Source organism: Nansenia antarctica, assembly GCF_963989245.1.
Source record: "Nansenia antarctica genome assembly, chromosome: 3".
In the NCBI taxonomy this organism is placed as follows: Eukaryota; Metazoa; Chordata; class Actinopteri; order Argentiniformes; family Microstomatidae; genus Nansenia; species Nansenia antarctica.
The window spans coordinates 29,452,447-29,469,973 of record NC_137688.1 but is presented as its reverse complement, the minus strand read 5'-3'; the positions used below and the strand labels follow the sequence as shown (position 1 = coordinate 29,469,973).

Genomic DNA, 17,527 nt, shown 5'->3' with positions numbered 1-17,527 from the left:
AATCTGTAGTGGACTTCCTGTACTCACTCAGTCTGGCCGGGATGTTTGGGTCCACCATAATGGCTTTGCAACAATGCCAGACATGTCTGTGTGTGTGTGTGTGTGTGTGTGTGTGTGTGTGTGTGTGTGTGTGTGTGTGTGTGTGTGTGCGCGTGTGCCTGTGTGTGTGTGTGTGTCTGTGTCTGTGTCTGTGTTTGTGTCTGTGTTTTGTCTCTGGAAAATAAACATAATCAATGACAACAAACACAGGATGGTTAAATACGTTGACGCTGGTATGAAATTGTCGACTGGGCCAGAATAATGCAGAAAGAATGGTGTTGTGATCACAAAACCTTCTACACATACATCTGGAGCCAGGCAAGACTAGTGCTAGGGTTATTCCCGCAAGTACAGTATAGTGTTGTGTAATTAAACAGTTACAGTATATATATATATATATATATATATATATATATATATATATATATATACAGTGACCTGTTACCCCACTCCCTGGACTATATACAGTCTCGTGGTTGATGAGGCAGCTTGATGTATATGTACACCCCCTGGACAGGACCCTAGTTTGTCACATGGTCTTACTATTACATGCACTGGCCCACAAAAGGCCTCAGTTAAGACACATGTGTTCACTTGTTTGATACCATTCCTCATTCCATGCATTACAATGAGCCCCTCCTCTGATTTCTGCCTCCACTATTTTCCCTTGCCACACATACTGTATGTATCCCCACCACCTCATACCTCCTCTTTATCGTTAGGGGATTTCCTGTAGACACACTTTCATTCAGAAACTACTTTCATTAATTGTTATGCTGGGGTCGTACGTATGTTAATCTCTGTTTGTCCTTGATTAATCATGCTGCTTGACCGGAGCATGTAATGAACGTAGTAGGTTATACGTTATGAAAGCATTGTGATTACGTAATGCACTGCCGTAAGGTTCCTCCTAATTATACCTGGCTGGTCTCCCTACCTGCCTGGTGCCTGCAGTAGATGTGTTTTCAAGTGCTGAATGAGTCACTAGGGTGTGGATTAACCAGATTTTTCCCACTCTCTTTCTCTCCCTCCTCCTCCCTCCCCTTTTTACCCGTCTGTCTCCTCTCCGCCTTTTTACCTCCTCCTTATGTTTTTTTCTCTCTTCTTCCTCTTGCTCACTCTCTTTCTCTGTCTCTTTCTCTCTATCTCTCTCCCTCCCTCCCTCCCTCTCTCCCTCTCTCTCTCTCTCCCTCCCTTCCTCCCTCCCTCTCTCTCCCTCCCTCCCTCTCTCCCTCTCTCTCTCTCCCTCCCTTCCTCCCTCCCTCCCTCCCTCTGTCTGGACCTCTGCTGCCCCTGCACCCCTGTGGTCCAGTTGCTGTTCCTCTGCCTCCAAACTCCTGCTCTGGTTCTGCAACACTAGGCCTGTTCCTGTCTAGTGAGAGTCTTATGTGAGTCAACTTCAAGTGAGTCTATTTCACACCCCGCCACCATCCCCCCCAACCCCGCCCCCCTATCCTCCCATTCCAACAATCTTTGGATGTTTCTTTGACCCCACCATCATGTGCATGGTCTGCATTTTAGAAAAGCGCTATATAAGTCTAATGTATTATTATTATTATTATTATTATTTTCCATTGTTTAAGTTGCTGTTGGTTTTGTATTCAATTGTATTTGCACTCAGTAATTACTATTTTAGACTAGACAATACTGTGTGAGTGTGAGTGTGAGTGTGAGTGTGAGTGTGAGTGTGAGCGTGCGGCCTATCCATCATCATAGGTTTGTTTTCCATTGCTGGCCACACAGATTGCCTCTTGAGGAGTTTAAGGCCTGCTCCAATTTGCATTTGCATAATATGACATAAACAGTATGTAAATGTTCTAATGTGTTTAAGCGAAAGAGAAACATTAACAATGAAATTACAAATGCCATCCCCCTTCTGATGGTCATAATTATAATCCATGTTAATTGGCGTATTCAATGTCAGACATTTACAGTCTCACAGAAGAGATGCTGAGATAATGAAGCCTGTTATATATCTGGTCCTGATGACACACAACGCTGTCTTCTCACTCTCCCTCAATAAGCCATCCCCACCAACACAGGGCACCATACATTGAAATAGCCTCACAGGGGCGGACATTCGTCACTGTAGTGTTATTATGTTCTATTGAGAAGAACTATTCTGGTATCCTCTAAGATCTGGTAGAGAGAAAAATATTTTGAAGACTCTGGTGTGTGTGTGCGTGCGATCGTGCGTGTGCGTGTGCGTGTGCGCGTGTGTGTGTGTGTGTGTGTGTGTGTGCAAGGTTTCAAACCCTCCTAGGCAAATACAGTAATATCTGTAAAGTGGTTGGTAGTTTTTCCTGTGATTCTACAGGGGGATATGTGGCCAAGTGGTCAATACTCATTTCCATTAAGGCTGAGTTAAATGGTGGCCTATTTGTTATAGCTACTGTAGAGAGAGCTAAAAGACTTGTTAGAGTCCTCTTCGGTCTCTGTCAGTCCATATTAGCAGCAAGTAAAAAGGCGTGTTAGAGCACTCTAAAGCTAGAGGATCCGCAGACTTTTTCCACCGAGCACTTCAGCCATCTTCTCCCATTCACTTGTTGCTTCACCGAAACATATTGGCAGTGCAGACGCTCCTAATTGCAGAGATGGTCTGCACAGTTAGCTTCCCAGCCTGGTCGTTAAGCTGTCTGGTCCTCTAGGGGAGCCCAACATTTGTTTTACAAATGAAGGAAAATCTGTCTTGTGAGTGGATAGGATGGGAACCCACACAGATGGTACACCAGAATTCATTAAGTGATGAAGGCTTTTTCCCCGTTCCAACAGCGCAACTGTTGTACATCCAAATCCAACGGAATCCAAACAGACGTTTGCTAATCCTTTCCAGCAGTTGTGTGTTATGAAATATCATCATATTTCATTTTAGGTCTTAAATTGATTCCTGCTTCCAGACTTGCGAGAGTACTTTCAGGAAGCAACAATGTAAGATTTGATTGTTGGTAGTTGGTGTGTGCGTGAGTGTGTGCGCATGTGTGCGGGTGTGCGCGAGTGTGCGGGTGTGTGTGTGTGTGTGTGTCTGTGTGTGTGTGTGTGTGTGTGTGTGCGTGTGTGCTGTAATCACTAGCCTACCAGGAGGATATGAAGGCCCACACCCATCAGGAGACTGTGTGGTGCAGATTGCAGCGCCATTTCCAGAGCTATAAGCATCATGGCTATCATAGCTCTTTGAATGGTACTGCCATATGTACTCAACTACCAGCTTCATCATCTACGCAGGACGACATCTGGGGACGGGACTTCCCACTGGGAATGGGAGTATTTAAGAATGAATTAATAAGTATAATGGCTCCTGGAAAAAATCCTGCAACTCCAAAAAGTTAACTTTTCAGGAACTATTTTGTTCAATGATTTACATAATCAAATAAATGTTGTTTATTTTTCATGAAATCATCAAGGAACAATTTGTAATGTATTTGTTTTAGTTTATACTTGTATCAATTGGATCTAGGGGGTAATACTGAGGCATGATGAGTTATTTATTAGGCCAAAGTATGAGTAGTGTCATACTCTATATTCAAACAAAATGGTTTATTGTTGATGTGCCAGAAGGCTGTTCATTCACTGTTTGATGTCCAAGTTTGTCAGTCATCAGAATAGAGTGGTAGAGTCACCGGTTCCAGGTGGCCTGACATTTGTCTAAAGTTACAGAGACCAAATGGCTGTGGCAAAATATAGGGTAATTTACTGTACCACTAATGGCGCTTTTCCACTACCGTGCCTTACCCTGCCAAACCGTGTGAGCCCGGTTTGTTTTGCTTTCTCCACTGCCAACCAAGCCGGGCCGAGCCGGGCCGTTTTAGCTACCCTTACATTTTTGGAGATGTGCGTGTCAACCCTCTCCGTAGGCTACGCAAGGCTACGCGGGCCTACGCAAGCTACGCCGTAGCCTACGCCGTAGATTTTACGCAGGAGCATAAACTGGGCTTAATGGAGAAGCGTTTCTGAAAGTACGGTACGGGTAGGATACAAATGCGTGCCGTACCGAGTCATACCGGTCTGGTCAATGGAAAAGCGCCATAACATATAGCTTTTTACTCTCCACACTGCATAGGTTTACAAGATGCTGGCATTGTGTGCTAGTCATGTTGAAATACGATATGCCCGTTTTACGAGTGGATTTATTGAGAGGTGTATCTGTAATAATTAATTTTTATCAGGTTTTAAAGTATGGAGCAGAAATCCAAGTCTATTATTAGTTTTATTGGGTTATGTAAGTGTAATTATTGCATAAGAGGGGAGAAGTACTGTGCTGATGTGTTCTTGCCATAGAGTACTTAGCATTCTTCTTTCTCTGCCGTTATTGGTACTGGCGGCATGCCTGTCTAAACTCCATCTTGCACTTCTGAATTGATAGATTTTTATTGTAAAATAAATAATATTATGTTAACTTTTCATGCATGGTGACTCTTGTTGAGTTGGTAGCAGTTCAAATGTTGACCTATTTGCTCAACGTCAGACATGGATGCATCTGAAGGCAAGGAACAACTTAACATATAAACTGAAGTACAACAGTAAGTTTAAGGTTTATGATAGCGCTATTACATTATTACTGGATGTGTTTGCATTTAAGACAATCGTCAGTGTAGCTTTCAATAGCCTATCTGAAAGAACACAGAGAGAACACTCCAGAATGCAAAACGACTCAATGAGTTCAGAGGACAACAACCTCCACCACGAGTTGCATGTTCTGTTAACTCTGAACATCTGATTCAGAGATTGTTTGTTTTATACTGTCTGGGCATCACATAAATATGACAATTTTTCCACTTCAAGGAAGTGAATTTTTTTGAGGTTGAAAAAGTAGCACTCAGGGCTATGTTGGATGCAGTCCATTCACAGGTTTCTTGGAGAGCTCTTTGAATTTGAGTTACTCCTTCCAGTGGCATGGTGTCTGCACATTGTCAGATGGCAACGTACTAGATACATTATTGTGTAAATGTAAAAGTAAAGCGTGCTACCCAAAGATATCAACAATGAGTGATGCTTTCTCACCTTCATTCAGTATAACATAAATGTAACATATATATCTGAGTTTAGTGTTTTCAAAACTGCTTCAACAGTGGCAAGTGTTTCAATGTATATTCCAAGTAGAACCAGTCAATGAAACACCACACTTTTAACCATCACCTCATTGCAGTGTGCTGTGCTCGGTCAGGAATCATAAATGCCCAAAGAGTCTCCTGTTGGCAATGACCAGGTAAACACAAGCTGGGTATTTTCTAAGTGTCTGCCTATTAAGGTGTGTAATGCCATCTTGGGATGTTTTTTTTGCCATTTTTTGCCATTATTCATGGCTAGCCTCACCTGGCTGAGACTGTCATTGTGCCCTTGTGTATGAACCTGGCTTTTATATACAATAGCTCAGAGTGGATGCTGTGGTTGTTTGAAGAAGGAGACCCCCTTAGTGCTGTCCTCACGTCAACTTCGACTTTGGAACTCTGGCCTGGGACCTGCCTGTATACAAATGTATGGTCCGATTTTGTATCTGGTATATGTGAAGGAGAAAGGAATATCATTTCGACAGTTACAGCGCACTCGCACTTGACAAATACTCATAAAAAGCACCATCAGTTCTCAAGGCTTACTTATGTACGCATGCTTGCACACACTCTCTCTCTCTCTCTCTTTCGCTCTCTCTCTCTCTCTCTCTGTCACACACATACACGCATAGTGTACACACACACACATGCTCCCATCTGAAGAGGGTCTGTCTTAGGTAAACATAGACTTCTTCTCTCCCTTGGACATCCTAGGACTTTTCTTCCCTTTACTTCGCTCCAATTCCACTCCCAATGTCTGATCCTCATTCCATTCAAAGAAACAATGAGGTCAGGAATGCTCGGCCAATGCCTGCCGTCGTTCAACGAGAAGTAATCAAACCTCTATCTTTGTTCTATGGACATCCTCATCATGTTGTCATGATACTTGAATTAGAGCTCTTCAGTCCACAGCTGGCTTTCATCTGTGTGTGTGTTTGTGTGTGTGTGTGCGTGTAACCTGTGTGTGTTACGCCTGCGTTGTGTTCTGGTGGTGTGTGGGGCAATAACGAGGCTGGAGGCAGAACTGTGTGCCCATGGAGTGTGAGTGTGGTTTGGACACCCACAGCTGCCTCACAGTGTGTGTTTCTGGTCTGAGCCTTGATCTGGTCTGAGCCTTGATCTGAGACTCAGTGTGCTCAGCCAGGGAGCTCTTCTCACTGGGAGATCAATCCCACTGCTTGACCTCCTCATCTTGCAAGCCTGGACACAGTTGGAAGCCCCATCAAGTCATACACACAGCATAATCAGGCTCAGTTCGTTAGCTCTGCTGCCTGCCTGCCTGGAACATCACATGACTAGTCAACTGTTATGATATAGTTGTAAGTATGATTGTTCTACCTGTTCTTAATGGCTGGTGGTGATGGTGCTGCCTCTTTTGGGCGGCCAATTTCCGGCCAATTTCCTGATTCTAAGTTAACTGTCCGAATGTGGACTTATCAGGAACGTCGAGGAGCAATTTTCCTCCTCACTTTTCTTTTTTTGTTTTGTTTTTTGCTTGTTCTTTTTGTTGAGTTAGGGTTTTTCTGTTTTGGGGAATGCCTTCCTAGGGATCCAGGCTACCTTATCCTACTTGCTGAGGTGATTATGATTTATATTTTTACACTAACTAACCTATGACCAGTCTCAATCTAATTTCCATCAATGCTAGAGGTCTCAATATCCCACACAAAAGGACTACTGTTTTAGAATTTTTGCACATCAAAAACATTGTAATTGTAGTCTGTAAGCGCAAACTAAAACTTGACATTATTGGCTCTTGGGCGGACAAGGAGGGACGGTTGGCAATTGCTAAGATACGGATAGATGGGCAGAATATTGCATTGATCTCGGCTTACGCCCCGAACAACTTTGACCCTGGTTTTTATGACCTTTTAACCAAAACCATCTTAGACCTGGCGGGCTTTCGCCTGGTCCTGGGGGCGGATTTCAATGCGGTTTGGGATAACAACATTGATAGAACAGGCGAAACTCAGAGCAGGGACCAACGTCTCGCCTCTGATGCTTTACGCCAGTGGGCAGCCCACACTGGCATGGCTGATATCTGGCGCCTGGTGAACCCTTCCATAAAAGATTATTCTTTTTTCTCGGGCAGACATAGATCCTTCTCAAGGATAGATTTTGTATTCGCGTCTAAAGACTTATTCCAAAATGTTCAAAACGCTTTTTATATACCAGTTACATGGTCCGATCACAAACCTATATGCTGTTCGGTTTTCATAAGCGTTCAACCCGCCAGAGCCCCCAGATGGCGATTCAATTCCTCGCTCTTGCATGATGAAACATACAAATCTCAATTTGAGAACAACTTAAATGAGTTTTTAGGGTTCAATAAGAACTCTGTATCTGACCAGAGAATTTTGTGGGAGGCAGTGAAGGGCTTTATTAGAAGTAATACCACCCTATATGCATCAACCCAAAAAAAGGAACGTACAGCTAAACTGGAAGCGCTTGAAATGAAATATGCTGCTCTGGATGCGACTCTACAATGCTGCTATAGCGATGCATTTACATTTACATTTTTGGCATTTAGCAGACGCCTTATTCCAAAGCGACTTACAATCAATACATTTGAATACTAAGCATGTGAATCAGCAGTCCACCATTCGTTGCAGGAAGAGTAATCTAGCTCGGGCCCGGGGCCACTGATAGAAGAAAAAACCTTCTCCCTATCGCCTTCTACTAAAACTTTTTTTTTTTTTTTTTTTATTATTAATTTTTCTGGAGAAACTGAGAAACAGTACAAGGGGGGCAATAGAAGTTCTTAGGGACACAGTAGAGGGGAAAGCGGGTGTCTTTAGGAGACGTAGTGGTGAGGGTCAGAAGATGTCTCAGGAGGAGCAGTTAAGATGTAACCTGAAGAGATGGGTCTTCAGTCTACGACGGAAGATGGGTAGTGACTCAGCCGTTCTGATGCTGCTGCTTTAGAAAAAGTATTAATTAAAAAAGAAATTAACTCCCTTTTAAGACGCCGCTCCGAATTTCTCATGCACAGGACAAGGCAGAATTACTACTTTCACTCTGCCAGACCCAGCCACCTGCTAGCTATGAGACTTCGAGCTAATGAACATTTTGCTGACATTTTCAGCGTTAAATCCATAGATGGCACTGTTCTGACCGATCCCAAGAGCGTAAATGCAGCTTTTGTCTCTTTTTACAAGCAGCTGTACAGCTCAGAGATTGGCTTTGATAAAGCTGCATGTGAAAGCTTTCTGTCTAATGTCCATATGAAGCACATCACTGACAGTGAAACTGAAAGTTTAAATGCATCTATTACACAAGATGAATTGATGGAAGCAGCGTCAGATATGTGCAAGGGCAAATCGCCAGGTCCAGATGGCATTCCGCCAGAGTTCTACCTTACTTGTTGGTCCTTGCTTAGCCCTCTGCTCACAGAGATGATATTGCATTCAGTTAAAGAAGGCTCTTTCTCAAGAGATGTTAACACTGCTCTAATATCCTTGCTGCTTAAAAAAGACAAAGACCCAGCAGAATGTGCCAATTACAGGCCCTTGTCCCTCCTGAATGCGGATCTTAAACTTTACGCCAAGGTGCTGGCGCGGCACCTTCAGGGTCACATGATGAAACTAGTCCATTGCGATCAGACAGGTTTTATTAAATCCAGATTAGCCTCAGATAATGTAAGAAGGCTCCTACATATCATAGATGGTGCCCAAAATGTACTTACTCCAGCTGCAGTCCTTTCGCTAGATGCAATGAAGGCCTTCGATCGCTTAGAATGGCCCTTTTTATGGGCAGTCCTAGGAGCAATGGGCTTCGGTACCCCTTTTATTGACATGATTAAGGTGTTATACACTAATCCATCAGCTATGGGAATCACAGGCAAGAACTGCTCCCCCCTCTTCCCTATATCTAGAGGCTCCAGGCAGGGCTGCCCATTGAGCCCACTGCTCTTTGTGCTCTCTCTTGAGCCGTTGGCGAACACCATCCGTCAGTCACCCATGCTATCTCCGATCTCTATCAATGGAACACATCATCACATCTCTTTATATGCCGATGATATATTAGTCTATACGGATAATGCCATACAATGCATCCCACAAATTCTATCTATTCTCGAGCAATACGGTAAACTATCTGGCCTCAAAATAAACTGGCAGAAATCTGCTCTGCTACCTTTGAATCAAGCAATAACCAATGCCCATGTCCCTCTATCCATTCCAGTTGTCAAGAATTTTACATACTTGGGGATAGAGATTTTCCCTTCAACTCTTACAATAGCTAAACACAACTATGGTAACACATTAGACAAAATCATACTTGATCTGAATAGATGGTCCTCACTGCCTAATTCACTTCGCAGCCGAGTTTCAATAGTTAAGATGAACATTTTACCCAGAGTATTTTTTTTTAGCTCAATGCTACCTCTCCCTCCACCAACTCAGTACTGGAGTAAGCTAAAAACGGCTGTAACAAAATTTCTATGGCGAGGCAAACGACCGCGTATTAAGTTCTCTACAATGCAACGAGACAGGACAGACGGCGGTCTCTCCCTTCCAAATTTTAAACACTATTACTGGGCCTTTACACTTAGACCTCTGCTAACTTGGATACAACCTGAGGCTTTGGTGTCATGGCGGGCCCTGGAGGAGAGTCTGGTGCGTCCTCACTCCCTCCAAGAGCTTCTGTACTCGAACATTCCCATCACTCACTGTCGCCGGAAATTTGGTCCCATAGTGTCCCAACTGATCTCGACATGGAGGGCAGTAGAGAAACTGAGTGGTTGCCCCTTTGCATGGAAACCTTGCTCTCCATTGTTTAATAATGCCAGACTGCTGATTGGTGGCCATCCTATTCAGTTCTCTCGATGGAAAGAGAAAGGTGTCCAAACACTGGGAGACATCTACGGAAATGAGGGTTTACTTACTTTTCAAGAGCTATGCATAAAATTTGGTTTACCATGTTCTTCTTTTTTCTTTTATTTACAATTGAGAGCTGCTCTGAAAGCCAGTGGAGTCTCTCTGCAAACTCCTCTCACACCACATCCATTGCACAAAGTCCTTTACAGCACTGATGGCTCTAGTGGCCTGGTTTCTAATCTCTATCGTTTTATTTCTAAACACGCTTACACACCCCTGGCTTTGGATACTATATGGAGGGCCGACATCCCAGAACTAGATTCAGCCTTTGATTGGGATAAGGTCTGGTCCAACATACTGTTAGCATCTAGAAATCCTGACCACCAGCAAATTCATTACAACTTCATACATAGAGTTTACCTGACACCCAAGAAACTTTTCTTAATGAAAATGAACACACACCCTACTTGCACCTTGTGCGCTAACAAGGCCTATGGCACCTACATGCATATGGTCTGGGAGTGTCCTCCAGTGGCTAGTTTCTGGGAGATGGTGGCCTCTAACCTCTCTGAGCTATTTGAGACTAATGTGCCTTACTCCCCCATTGCACTTATCTTAAACAATCTATCCAATGTGGGCCTACCTCTGATCAAGAAGCGAGGCTTACTAGCCGGAATTACAGCAGCTAAAAAGTTAATTGCCACACATTGGAAGCCTCCCCATACACTTTCTCGGAGAGTCTGGGTCCTAACTTACCTAGACATAGTCTACTTAGAGCTATCAACAGCCCGGATGCACGGGGCAAAACAGCCAATACTGGAGATGTGGAACTCAATTTCGTTGAGCCTCAAAAGCTTAATATAACCACTTGATGTAGCGAATAGCCTGGATCCCGGGTGGGGGGGTGGGAGGTCGTCATTTTAATTTCGTTGTGGTTTATTTTTGGTTCTTGTTTTATTTTACTGTGCCGTGTTGTATGTGTCGTTATTGTTTATAATGTACCTGTCTTGTTGTCGAGTTGTTTAAAAATAAAAAAAGTTGATCACAAAAAAAGTAGGATTGTTCTATGGCTAACCCTTTCCTTGAGGGCGGTAAACCTGTACATAAGCATTTGTAGCCCCTGTCTTTTAATACACATTTCATTTACATTCATCTACAAGCATTTATTACACCGTTTTTCTTTTTTTATGTCACAACAGTGTGTATTGGAAGAGGGTTAAGTACTTTCCATGGAGGAGCTTAGACAGACAATAGAATCACGTCATCATGCTGGCATCATTCAACCAAGAACAGAGCTCAGATTGTGCCGCTGTGTGTCCCACTTATCTAGGAGAACTAAATCATTACTCAGGCCGAAGTGAAGGGTGGCCCTAGCAGTGTTTTTTTCGGATTCCCATCCAGTGCCTCAGTGTGAATGAGAACACTTCAGACTAGATGACTTTGTAATAGATTCCATCTCCTCTCGCAAAAGTAAGGCTGAAACTGCAGATGGTATCAGGAAAGGAAGGCAGTTATCTTGGGGTTTTCCTTTGCTATCTAATCCTAAAACAGCTCAGTAGTGAGAGAGGGAGGGAGAGAGGGAGGGAGACCTTCACTTCTGTTCCTCCAGATGCCCTTCGTCACATGTCTAGAACTGTGCTAGGGTTTTGCTAACGCACTCTGACATTCTCACAGACAGCCTGCGAGGCTGACCAGCAGATCTAACACTGGAGTCACAGTCGAGTGGCTTTTAAGGACAGGTCGATTGAATAACGATCCATTGTTTGCAACAATGAAACAGTGAATGGATCGGATGTCCCTTTCACATTTACCTGATCATTCAACAATGTGGATGGGGGCTAGGGGTTTATTTCGACAAGAGGCAACAGGTCAAGAAACAGTAGGAGAGGGGCTCAGCAGATATACTGTATATACAGTACAGGCCAAAAGTTTGGACACACCTTCTCATTCAATGTGTTTCCTTTATTTTCATGACTATTTACATTGTAGATTCTCACTGAAGGCATCAAAACTATGAATGAACACATGTGGAATGATGTACTTAACAAAAAAGTGTGAAATAACTCTATATATAAAATAAAATAAAATTGTTGTTAATAAAATATATAATAATAATATTAAATATATATATATAATAACATATTATTAACACATATTATATTTAATATTATTATTATATATGTTATTAACAACAAAAAAGCAAAGGGTGGCTACTTTGAGGAATCTAAAATATAAGACATATTTAGAGTTATTTCACACTTTATGGTTAAATACATAATTCCTATGTGTTCATTCATAGTTTTGATGCCTTCAGTGAGAATCTACAATGTACCAAATAGTCATGAAAATAAAGGAAACGCATTGAATGAGAAGGTGTGTCCAAACTTTTGGCCTGTACTATACTGTATATAAATCCACATGACAATGGTGGGTTTTATTTGATCTGTTTTGGTTCAAGCTAACCTATACATCTCTAATGATTGCATTGGAGTGAATGATATGATATGACACTGATATAGTGTATCAGTGTTATGCAGTGAGGTCAATGGTTGGGGAGGCACTGGCTATCAGAGCCAGATTTACACACATACTGTATGTGACACGCTGTGGTGAAAAGGTCTGCATGTCGGGAATTGTGAAACCTGGCAATCGAACAAAACAAGTGTTGTTTTGCATATTACGAAAATGTAAATGATGAAGAACCCACTCAATATAATAAGCAACAGTTTTACATTCACTAAATACCTAGAATGTGTTAGCAAACTTAGGTGGGGGGTAGTATTCGTATTAGTGTGAGGGTGTATTCCCTTCCCTTTCAGCCACCCCCACACTCCAACAAATAGCCATGTGTTGTGTTCGTTAAGAAGATGGATACTGCCAACAATGACTGTTTCCACAAAGAAAGTTTCGTCAATCAACATACTATTCATGAGACTGTTGTCTGTCGACACACCTTCTGCTTTGTTTTTGGGTAAGTGAGTTACATGCATTGTTTACTAAGCTGTGTGTATGTTTACTAGGTTAACCAAACAAGTTTGTATGCATTTGTTTCTGACACACACAGTGAGTTACATGCATAGCCAAACGTGTTAGTTAGTTAACTATGTAGTCAGTTACATGCCATAGTCAAACTTGTTAGTTTGTTAATTATGTAATGAGTTACATGCTTTAGCCAATCATGTTAGTTTGTTAACTAGTGTACTGAGTTACATGCATTATTTACTAAGCTGTTTGAGTGTTTACTAGGCTAGCCACACAGGTGTTAACTAGCTAGCTTTGTTAGAAGTTTGTTTGTTTGTTTGTTTTTGTTAGCTGACTTGGCGTGGTGTTGTTTGTTGTGTACAAACATACACAAGTTATAGTGTGTGTGTGTGTGTGTGTGTGTGTGTGTGTGTGTGTTTACTAGGTTAGTCACACATCTGTTAGCTTGTTAACTAGCTAGCTTTGTTAGAAGCTTCTTTGTTTGTTTGTTTTTGTTAGATGACTTATTTCACTAGCCTACTTCTTTCTGTGTAGTATGTGTACAGAATGACTTCAACAAGTACAGTACACAATGTTCATGAGAGTCTATGTGAGTGGAAAGCATGTAAGCCCACACTATTGAAGTGTTCACACCTCTGACCTGAAACTTGTCTTACAGAATGACAAGGTGAGAGGTTCTGAGAGATGAGACCTTGATGTGAGTCACCAGCACTTCAGATATTTGTCATTGCCATTGTATAAGCAATTCTATTTCATGAACATAATAGTATTTTGTAAAAGTTGTGTGTTGATAACAGTGGGCAATCATTTTAAATATACTGTCTTCTTTTTTAATTACAGCTTTGATGCCCAGATGGGATGGGAAGGAACTACACCGAAGTCCCACTAGATGCTTTATGGACTATAATGATAAATGCATACACACGGACACAACATTATAATTTTTTACCATTCTATTATTGTATTGCTCAATTGTATCTTGCTTAATTTTTTCCATTGCCATGAATTTTACTCTCTTGTACTTGTAATGGGATGTAATCAACTTTTGTCACATGAATCTTGAATTATTATTATTATTAGCATTATTAGCATTATTTAGCAATTTACACATGTCAGCCCTGCAAGTTTGTTTCCTGTGGGTTAGCTGACAACCCCACTGACAGATGACAGGTAGATAATGACAGGTAGTGTAATGGGGGAGTGGTTGTCTTGAGGGAGTGGTTGTCTTGAGGGAGTGGTTGAGGTGGAGTTAACCAACTATTGTTCCCACCCATTACCTCTGTGAAAAAACTCTGTGAAGACTTTGAGCCTGGTTTTCTCAAAACGGTCATGTGGAGGATTCAACATCAACATTCAAATATCCATGACTTCTTCAACTTGTTTCAGATGTCATGACACATCATTTTAAAGCTTACAATCTACCCTTTCATAATCTGGAAAAAACTGAAAAATTATTTTGCCAGACTTGCAGACTTTTTAACCAGACCCTGTCACATATGTTTCATATTTCATGTTTCATATTTTCACACGCATGCAGGTAATTTACATGTTCAATGTATAGGCAGATGCAGTTCCACTATTCATACTCATTCAACACAAAAAAACTGTGATTTTTGAGGCTCTGCCGCCCCTGACCACACGTCCCTGATGTGTATCTTAAGAGGAGGTTTTATCTCTTCGGAGTGGTGTCACTATCTCCCTGTCGGTCTGTGGTGATCTGGGGGTATGACGAGCACTCAGCAGCTCGACCACAAGCAAGACATTGTTGGTTAAACGCTGCAATGTGGCAGCAATTTGGGTTTCTGCTCCATTGAGAAGCACTAGCATGTTTCCTTTTTTAAATCCCGGAACATTAAAGACTTTTTTTTCTGTGTTTTCTTTCAAGGTAAATTTCATGGCCAATTTCTCTGCAGGAATTGCCTTTGGCTTTGCTTGTTTGTGTAAACAGCTCGTAATGGTTTTAGTGTATGGCTAGCACTCATGGCATGTGCCTCACACACAGACAATGACAGTCTGTTTGACAGAGACATGTTTAATTCACTCTAATAAGCAATATACCTCATAGTCCTATCACTCCTCTCACTCAGCTATCTTTCTTCATCATACTTTTCACAAATAGCTTTTCCGTTGCACAATGAACAATGTAATTGAATTCTCCTAATACGACAACTCAATTCTAACAATGTATAAAACATGTCACTTCTGTCATGATTGTTTATCACATTTACCATAATTCTTTTACTGGACTCATTTACATTATTGTATTGGGTATACATGGTCTGTAACCATTGGTCGGCAATATTACAATATGTATGTCGCTAGTTGAAACAAATGTGGTTTCTTACTTGATGCAGACCCATTCTACTGGTCATGTTTAAGCCATTACAACTAGGTACTATTACTGGCCTTTAAACTGACTGGAGCCCATTTCTATGTCCTCCATCTCACATAACCTTTTATGATTGTATGACTGTTCTTTCGAGTTTCTTTTGACATTTCATATGAAATGTTCTTTATCATGCACATGCACTCCTATGTCACCTAACCGCTTTTCCAAAATGTTGGACTATGTTAAGAAACTAATTTTCCATAAAAGAGTCTAATTTTCCATAAAAACGATGTTGAATGATGTGTGTGGACTAAGTGAATTATCACATTCTAATGAATATGACAGTTACACAGTTCTATGCCTCAAAGAAAAATGAATGTCTGTGTGAGAGATCAGACTCACTTCCTCACTTTTTTTTTTTACTTTTTTTTTTTACCAGTTTGCATGTTGCATACAAATCTGTGAGTAAAGTGATGTTTCAATAGACTATGAAAACAGATTACAGAAACATCTGTTCCCTAAACTTCTTTATGATTCCCTGCATCATTAATACAGAAGACTCTAGCACTATGCCTGATTAAAGGCATACACTTCTGGGACTATGCTATGGATTCAAGAGTTCAAGAGTACCTCAATGAGGTACTTGAGTACCTCAAACACTAGTTCAACATGTTGGGTGTCTGTATTAACAATAGACATTACAGACATCGTAACAGTGAAACATCTGCAGTGTACTGTACCTGCCAAGATGCCATTGTACACCCTACTTATTATTCCCTAGACTGAAACTGTTTTTGAGAGAGAAGTGTTATATCGCTCCCACCAGGCTTAGGTAGAACCCCACTCTGTAACACTATCATTCACAGTCTTGTTTTAACGGGTTTTAACACTAGAACAGCCGTGCCTTTTTACCTACTATAAGAACTGCCTTCTTTACAATGCTAAGCTGCTATTTACATACAACGACCACTAGTTGGCCGCTTGTAAATTAGCCTGCCTCCAACACAGAAAAACTGCAAAATACCTTTTCACTAGCTTATCCTGATGTGATTTAGAAAATGTAAGGATACTGGGTGGTAGAACGCACATATCTAGGAGAGGTCATGAAAGGAGGGTCCTGAAATTTGATCAAGTGCAAAGACATAAAACATTGTTTACTCCATGGCTGATCTAGTAACCTAGTATTTCATATGAAAGTGTGTGGTAGCTATGTAGAAGGAAGAAGAACAAGGGGGTACTTTCTAGTAATAAATTCAGCACAATTAGTCACTACCTGGTGCTAAACTACCTGGTGGAACTAGTCTGCAAAAGGTCCTAAACACCTGCCCGTTCACTCCGCTCCTCCACCTCTGTTGGCCAGCTGGCACCACCGCCTCTCCAGGGGTGCAGCAGTCACGCTACCCGGTCATGACTTTTCACCGTCCTGGCCCCCCGCTGGTCTCTTCAGTCTACTGTCGACTGAAGACCCATCTCTTCAGGCGACACCTTAACTGTCCCTCCTGAAACCTCTCCTCTACCCCCCCTGTAGAGTTTCTCTACTGAAAAATGTAAAAAAGAATAATAATAATAATTCTTCCTTCCTCTAGCAGTTTAGACTGCCAATGACCTCTGGCCTGAGCGTAGATGACTTTTTCTTGCGATGACGTGATGGATAGATGATTCACTTACTTAGATAAATGTATTTGTTGTAAGGCACTTTGGATAAAGGCATCCGCTAAATGTTTTTCTTTTTACCTTGGTAACCATCTTTCCAGGGTAGTGGTAGAAGATAAACAGCATTGTCCTCACTGACATCTAGATTGTTGTGCTCAGGTTTAGAAACAGGTTCTGTGTCGGTTCAGGAGTGAATAGTTGTCAAAGACTAGTTTAAGTTTCTTCAGGACATTGAAGAACATTGAATGTACTTTGTCACTGGGAATCAGTGTTGATTCATTCTCCACTCCTGTCATTTCAGGTATTCCGTCCTGCACAATGGGAACCATATTGAAAAGGAGAAGCAGTCCTTGCAGAATGACACAGAGTCGCAGGAGTCCTGTTTCTGACCACGAAGGACAAACACACAAGCCCCAGGCTGAGAACGGACTGGATCAGAACCAGCACTGAGGGGGGTCTTTCTCCAGAGACCTCCCACTGCGGGACCGTGGGACATTGAGCTCAATAACTCAAGAATCTCCGGATTTGATTATTTTGCAGACATTTGATTATTGACTGTGGAATCGTTGCCGTGAATTAATGTTGCCAAAGCTCTTTGATACAATGATTAACTTGTTTTAAGATGTAACGTTCCTGTTTCCTTTGCTTTGAAAGGGTAAGAT

General features: G+C 41.8%; 1 protein-coding gene across 1 annotated transcript in view; it reads left to right on the top strand.

The window, feature by feature from the left end:
• The window catches only part of htr4 (5-hydroxytryptamine receptor 4), a gene marked incomplete at its 3' end in the record, with an annotated part of 59,156 nt that extends 41,902 nt beyond the window's left edge, over window positions 1-17,254 (top strand). Inside the window, exon 6 of the mRNA XM_080526036.1 lies at window positions 17,167-17,254. Coding sequence (XP_080382162.1) covers window positions 17,167-17,254 — 88 coding nt within the window. The remainder of the gene's footprint in view (window positions 1-17,166) is intronic.
• Window positions 17,255-17,527: the final 273 nt, after the last annotated feature.